At 45.0% G+C, this 7777-nt stretch overlaps 1 protein-coding gene across 2 annotated transcripts; it reads left to right on the top strand.

Annotated features, from left to right (window-relative positions):
- On the top strand, positions 1-7531 carry RNF139 (ring finger protein 139). 2 transcript variants are annotated; one of them, XM_075023930.1, is made up of 2 exons: positions 1-385; positions 5480-7531. In XM_075023930.1, exons 1-2 carry the CDS (start codon positions 205-207, stop codon positions 7288-7290), a joined length of 1992 nt encoding a protein of 663 aa, XP_074880031.1. In that variant the 5' UTR covers positions 1-204; the 3' UTR covers positions 7291-7531. The 2 variants fall into 2 exon arrangements, with proteins under 2 accessions (XP_074880031.1, XP_074880032.1); XM_075023931.1 differs by lacking the exon at positions 1-385 and adding an exon at positions 559-1065.
- Positions 7532-7777: the final 246 nt, after the last annotated feature.

Raw genomic sequence — 7777 nt, forward strand, 5'->3', positions numbered from 1 at the left:
GCGCAGAGGAACATGGAGGCGGCGGCGGCGCGGCGGGGGGCCCGGCCGGGCCGGGCGGCGGGCGCGGGGCGGTAGCGAGGCCGCCGGCCGGCCGGTCGGCCGCCCTCCACCACCCCCGTTACCCCAACCGCCCCCCCCCCTCCCCTCCGCTTTTTAAGAGGCGGGAGAGGCGGGCTGCCTGCCCCCCCCCACCCCCCCTCGGGGATGGCGACGCCGGGCCCTCCGCAGCTCCCGTGGCTGCGGCTGGGCCCGCGGCTGCGCTCCGGGCTGGAGGTCGCGCTGCGGGTGCCCAGCCTGTTCCTCATCGACGCCATCTTCAACTCGTCCCCGCTGCCGGGGGGCTCCCTGGGCGCCGCGCTCCTGGGCGCGCTGCTGCGGCTGCTGGGTGAGGAGAGAGAGCCGGAGACCTTCCCCTCCCCTCCCCTTCCTTCCCGCCGCGGGACGGGCCGGCTGCCGCCCCGCCTCGCAGCTCCGGCCTTCGCCACCGGCCCGGCGCTCTGTGTGGTGGGGTGGGGGGTGGAGGGGGTGTGTGGGTCGGCGCCCCCCCTCGGTGCGGGGCCCCTCCTGGCCGCTGCCTGCCCCCTCGCTGGCTTCGTTCGCAGCCGCTGCTCTGCCCCGTCCCCTCGGCCCGCCCGCCGCCGCCTCCTGGGCTGCTGCTGTCGCGGCCTGTCTCTCTCCTCGCCCCGTCTCCGACGCCTTCCTGTCGTCTCCTTTCAGCCTTTACCCGGCGGGGCTGCGCCCCTCGGGCGGCGGCGCAGGGAACCCGGCCGAGCCGAGCCTGGGGCCCGCGGGGGGCGGGCGGGCGGGCGCCATGTGCGCGGGGCCCCTCCTGGGCGGAAAAGGTGTGAGGGGGTGCGGGGGGGGGGGGGGGGTGTTCGAAAAGCGCTTCGGGTAGAGCGAGGTCTTCCTGAAACGGTGTTAAGCCCTCGTGTTAGGAGCAGCCGTTCGGAAATGCCGGGAATTTGGTTCCCAGGTGGAAGAGAAGTTTCTTGAAACTCGCCGATGGTTGTCTTGAAGCTTTTTTTCTTCTCTGGGATGAAGGCTGAAAATCACTCGTGTAACTAGGTGAAATTATTCTCATTTTTCAGTGTTACTTGGTACCTGGGGTTCTTACGTAGCCTCGGCTAGGTGGGAGCCCCGCTCTGCAAACTCTTGTGCAGTGATGCTGCATCGTGGATTGCGTCTTGGAGCCGGGAGTCCTCAGGCAGGCAGGAAGGAAGGAAAGGAGAATCCAAAATACAGCGAGAGCTTTTTTTTTTTTTGCAGGCCTGTGACATGCTGATTTTGTGTTTTGTTTGATGTTTATAGTAGGAAAAAAACAGGAAGGAGATAGGTGGTATGGCTGTTGGGGTGGGAAGCTGAGAAGAGAGGTTAAACGGAAAGGTACGCCGTGAGAAGTGTAGTGGCGACAGCACTGCAAAAGTTGAGCGGAGGGGAAAAAGTGAAGGATAACCTACAGCGTGACGGCAGGTGGGAGGAGAACAGAGGGGGAAGGTAACAAAACAAAGCAGATGCTTCGTGTGGGCTGCTTCTCCTTAGGTAAAGGGTGCCTGGGAAAGCTGCTGCTGGTGTGAGAAGCGAGGTTGAGGAGGTCCTGACTTGCTTTCTTTGCCTGCCCTTGCAGCTGGTACCTACGGCTTTGGGAGGGGGAGGAGGGGTTCTTCCTCCCTACTTCCCATTTTCTTGACCCTTTGTTCCACACTTCTGGAATTGCGATGAGCGGTCCCCACCAATAATTCTTTTTTTTTTAAAAAAATTACATTGCATTGTCTCACCAACATAATTTTACGAGTCCTTTGTCATATGATCCAGATGCTGTAGGAAGTGCCTTGAAATTAATCCCATGTAAATGAGAACGGTGGATGTGTTATTCGATTATCTCTCTTAAGTGTGTGTGATATTGGGATTAACAGATTAAGGCGCTTTTCAGGATTGCATTTATATGATTACTTTTCTGGAAGGGTTTGGGGCAAGAAGTGGGTAATCCCTCCTCTGCCTCCTGCAAAAGAGTTTTGGGAACAGTTTATGCCAAGAGACTTATCTTGTACTTTGAGACAAGTGGTCTGTGGTTCTTGGCTTTCCAAAATTAAAGAAAAATTAAAATGTAACCACTGAAAGATGATGTTAGAGATCTTCCATGTGGTTCAGACAACAGAGTGCTTTTGCATCTATTTTTTCTTCATCTGAATTTAAGGATTACGGGGTTGGGTTTTTGCTGCTGTTAGGATAAACAGAAATACTTATTTTGGATCATTTTGTATTTCAGTAGTGGGGAAGTTGCCCTTTTAGTTACCATTTGCAGGCTTTGAAAGTCTGATCCAAATTTTCCCTGTAGCACAATACTCTTTAGCGTAGCATAAACACAGAGCTTGTCCTCTAGATACAGAGACTGTGGCTCTGGGGAGATTGGATAGCTTTCAGGGGTGATGTTGAACAGTTCTGAAATACTCTGCAGTTTCTTCAAGAATGCTAATAGAGATCTGTATCATTTTTAAAAAGTCTTAACTGCAGGATTCCTCGGTCTGATTCTTCCATCACTTATTTTTTACACAAGTATGGAGAGTTACACACAGCACAGAACTAAGTTCTACAACTGCAATGCAATTTTTCTTGAATATTTCTCATTAACCTTGCTTTGTCTCCAGTACGATGTTTACCTTTTGTATCTTTGCGTGTTTCTTTTTAAGTGTCTGGGTTCCTGCAGAACCAGCACCCCCAGGAGTGTGAAACTGTTAACTTCTGACAGCAGTCCCCTCAGCAAGGACACTGATTTTTGAGAGGGCTACTATAAATACTGTAGTCTGTAGAAAGGTGTGGAAGGAAGTAGAATGGTTGTGGGGCTAGGGAAAAGATAAATTTGGCAGTTCCACATGATTAAAATACATATGCGTAAAGGTAATTAAACCCTGCAGCTGACTGAAAGTTGAATCCTAGGTAGTGTGCTACTATAAAGATACTGACAAATTGCCAGAGTTGAAGGAAAAAAATGAGAGGGAGGGATTCACTGTAACATAAGAAACGATTTTAAAAGTAAACGTGCGTGGTTTGATTAAACGCTGTGTTTGGAAGGCCATGCTGGAGACAGTTGGTGATGGGCTGGCACAGATAGGGACAGTAAAGATGAGCAGCAGTATATACAGAGACATGAGGCAAATCTTATCAAAGGAGGAACTGCAGCATTTCTTATGAGAGGGGAAAACGGGAACAGATCTGCTGTTTGGTGAAAACTTTGCAGGGCAAGGGGAAGTCTTGTCGTGGCAAGATGGGCTGAATTACGTAAATGGAGATGAGGGGAGAGGAGTGCTCACCTCCCCTTCTGAGCTCTGAGTTACCTCCTGTGGTCTTTTGAGGTTCTTTTTGGGGGGAGGGTTCTTGACTTCTCCAAACAAGTGTTGACAGAGAAATGCTTTGCCTTATGTTAGTCCCTCTTTAGAGGAACCAGTAAATCTAGCTTTTCTATTGACTCATTGTAGTACTGTTTTTAGGGATGTGTCTTGCTGTGGAATGTCAGTGTTTTAGGGTGGCCTATAGTATCTAAATACAGGCCTTTTACTGCAACTGTAAGGAAGAAAAATAGGTTTTGTTAACAGACGTGTTTCAGAGCAGCCTGCTTAGTGCAGAATGTGTCTCATTTGGCTCAAATGATCAGAATTATGTAAATAATGAGCTTGTTACAGGCATGTGAGCCTTTTCTGTGCGTTGTGAGAAAAGACAAAGGGTACAAACTTGTCAGCAGTGTTAGCTTTCCCAAAAGTGTTTATGGTGGTATGCATGAAAAGGCAGTGGAACTGGCAAGCTTATTTAAAAAAAAAAAAAAGAAAAAAAAAAGTGCTGTATGTAACAGATATTCAGCTTTTCATGGAAGAACTGAGCTATGATACTAGGCACTTTCTGAAGTCTGATTGAGGCTTTTCCTTAGTCCACTTCACAAGGTTACTAGGTTAATGATTAGTTAAGGAGAATGTTTTTATATCAACCAATGCCGCTGGCAAGGAATACTGTTAAGGTGCATGAATAAATTTTTTGTAGTCTGCCTTTTGCTGTTGATTCATGTTGACCCTCTCCCTTCTTACTCAGTCCTCCAGGCTGGGTGGGGGTTTTGTTTGTTTTTGGGTTTGTTTTGTTTTGTTCTGTTTTTTTAATACAAGCAGCTGGCAACACTACTGGTGGAATCAAATGCTGAGTCTTAGCAAAGTGTTTTATTCCTGTGATCAAGATACCATGGCTTAAAATTTTTTTTTAAACACTTGATTATGGAGGGTTTTGAACAATCTAAAATACAATTGTCAGAAAAGATTGATGCTGTCCTCCAGTAGAAAGAGGATTACTTGTGATTTCATTAGATTTAGTACAGAGATTGAAAGCAACTTGCAATCAAATATAAGTTGTAGAGATCGAAATCTCTCCAAACTGGTTTGGATGGGAAAGCAGTTGCACAGACTGGAAGCTGATTGAGAAGCCCAAAACAAAGGCAGTGTGTTTCCTGAAGAAAACAACTTTTAAGGAAGTGAATCTAGTGATAAGTGTCATTTAATTTAACACCTGTTAGGGCAGAGCCCTTACCAATGTAGTACATAGTGATGAAATTCATAAGCTACACTGCAGAAGGAATTTAATGCAAGGACGTAAATGTAATACCAAGGTACTACAGATGCTGTGATAGGATTTCTTATAGGAAGGTGCAGACTTCCCAGTCATGGTCAAGATGTGCGCATGGTCAGTATGAGGGAAAGCTTAGCAAACAGGAATTTCAAGATCTAAATCTGACTTCTAACAAGACGCAAGTTCGCACTGGCATTGGCAAAGAGGCGATTGGTGCAGTTTTGGATTCTGTGTACAAAAAAAGCTTTATACTGTGGAAGGTTGTCTCCGTGAGACTTTTGTTTCAGGATGCCTTATCAGAAATGAAAGCAAACTGAAAGGAATTGGAAGAAGAGTGCCCTCTCCCCAGTAAACTACAGCAATTTTTCACTATTTTTGCCATTAAAGGGTTTAGCTAAACTGTTTAGGTGACTGTTACCTTTAGTACCCCAGCTTGGACACCTGTAGTTGAGTGCTTTGCTCAAGTGAATTAAGAGACTTGGTAAATTTTAATCATTTATTCCTTATAACTTTGCCTATAAAGATGATGCTGTATCTGGTAACTCTTCTGCTTTTAGAACTTGTCTACCCTTGGATTTCGAGAGTAAGGCGGAAAGGTTGGGAGTTGTCACTGCTATAGTCTGAAATGGCAGATGAACTTAACAGTAATTGTGACTTAATGTTTGCATTGGCTTTGCATTGCAGCTGCACAGATGTATTAAATGCAGAGATTAAGTCATCCTCTTGTCTGTTCCCTGAAAAGGGTACCATTGGTAATGCAAAGTTAGGAGTGACTAATTGGGAAGTGATACATTAAATAAATGTAGCTCCAAAGCTAATAGGTTAACATCTGTTGCTGATTTCTGCTGAGAACTAAATGATTTCAATCTGTTTTTAGGTGTCTTTGTATCCAGTGTTGTTCTGGTCTTACAACAGAGAGCACTTTTCAAGTTTTATATGATCGCCTCGGCATTTCTGCTGGCTGTGACTTCAGTGTTGGTGAATTACTATGCTTCTTTGCACATAAACTTCTACAGTGCCTACTACACAGCTGCGTTTGGAATTCAGATCTTCCCTCATAAAGGACCTTCGCTATGGATGGCACTTTCCATCCTTCAGCTTACCTTTGGAATTGGGTATGTTACATTGCTAAATGTGCAGTCCATATACTCTCAACTCATCATCCTGGATATACTGATTCCTGTAATCGGCTTGGTTGTTGAATTACCTTTAAACATCCGGCAGATACTAGTTTTTATTTCAGGCCTAGTTCTGACACTAAATACCACAGCCATTTTAGTTATGAAAATTAAATGGTTCTATTATTCGGTACGATATGTTTATCTGCTGGTGAGGCACATGTATCGCATTTATGGATTACAGCTATTGATGGAAGATACATGGAAAAGGATTCGGTTTCCAGCTGTACTGCGTGTCTTCTGGCTAACAAGACTTACAGCACAAGCTGTGGTATTAACATATGTTGTAAAGATGGCTGAAACTAATACAGAAGAAAAATTCTTCTTGATATCATGGGATAACTGCTGGGAACTGATTTGCAGTCTGATCATAAGTGGGTGTGACTCTACTTTAACTGTGCTAGGCATGAGTGCCGTCATTTCCTCAATAGCGCATTATTTGGGACTCGGTATCTTGGCCTTCATCGGATCAACTGATGAGGATGACAAAAGGCTTGGTTTTGTAGCACCTGTCTTGTTTTTCATTTTGGCTCTGCAGACTGGCTTAAGTGGACTGAAACCAGAAGAACGGTTAGTTCGCTTGAGTCGAAACATGTGCCTTTTGCTGACTGCAGTCCTGCATTTTATCCATGGAATGACAGACCCTGTGCTGATGTCTCTCAGTGCCTCCCATGTGTCATCGTTTCGCAGACACTTCCCTGTACTGTTTGTTTCCGCTTGCCTTTTCATCCTCCCAGTTCTGCTCAGTTACATCCTCTGGCACCACTATGCACTAAATACATGGCTTTTTGCAGTTACAGCATTCTGTGTAGAGCTTTGCCTAAAAGTAATAGTTTCTATCACTGTTTATATATTGTTTATGATTGATGGCTACTATAATGTGCTATGGGAAAAACTTGATGATTATGTCTATTATGTTCGTTCAACTGGCAATATTATTGAGTTTATATTTGGAGTAATCATGTTTGGAAACGGAGCTTACACAATGGTTTTTGAGTCGGGAAGCAAGATTCGTGCTTGCATGATGTGTCTACACGCATACTTCAATATCTACTTGCAAGCAAAGAATGGCTGGAAGACTTTTATAAATCGCCGGACTGCTGTTAAGAAAATAAACTCGCTTCCAGAGGTAAAAGGAAGTCGGTTACGTGAAATAGACGATGTCTGTGCAATCTGCTACCATGAGTTCACCACCTCTGCTCGCATTACTCCATGCAACCATTACTTTCACGCACTTTGTCTTCGGAAGTGGCTGTACATTCAGGACACTTGCCCAATGTGCCATCAGAAAGTGTATATTGAGGACAAGGAAAATGCCAGTATCTCTAACAACAGTGGGTTTGTGGCACCAAATGAAAATCCGGTACAAGTTGCAGAAGAAGCTGCTGATGCTGAAAATGAATTAAATGAAGATAATGACAGTTCTGATAGTGATGAGGAAGATGATGACTGTGTGGCACAGCACTTCAATGAGACTCTTAATGTTGACTCTAACTCTCTTGGTGATTAAGATGCTCTTTACTAAGCCGTGAGGTACTTGTTTAAGATTGACTTCAACAGAATAAAAGTATCACTTTGTGGTTATTGTACTTAAGCACAACAGCAGTATCTCAATGTTGAGTCTGTGAATGGTGGTTGTTTACTGTGGTGTGTGCTACTGTAAATATACCTCTAATTTTTGCTGGTCTCTTTAATGACCACCTTAAAATTATGTACATTATTGTACATGGAATAAAATGTTTTCACATGTTTTTACGATGGTTGGAAAAACACTCTTTAATTGATGTAGTGATAATGCTGTGCCAAAGACTGTATACCAGTAATCCCTGATCAATGAGTTCTGGATACGAATGAAAAATACTGGTGAAAACAGACTGTTCAGCAGGTCAAATCAGAAATGAAAAGCCTGAACCAAAGCAGCTTTACTTACAAATTCAGTATTAGCAGAGCTTTATCGTTAAAAACTAGTGAGTTGTGTTTTAAAAAAATAAAGTAAA

The sequence above is a fragment of the Buteo buteo genome, chromosome 3, assembly GCF_964188355.1.
Source record: "Buteo buteo chromosome 3, bButBut1.hap1.1, whole genome shotgun sequence".
NCBI lineage: Eukaryota > Metazoa > Chordata > Aves > Accipitriformes > Accipitridae > Buteo > Buteo buteo.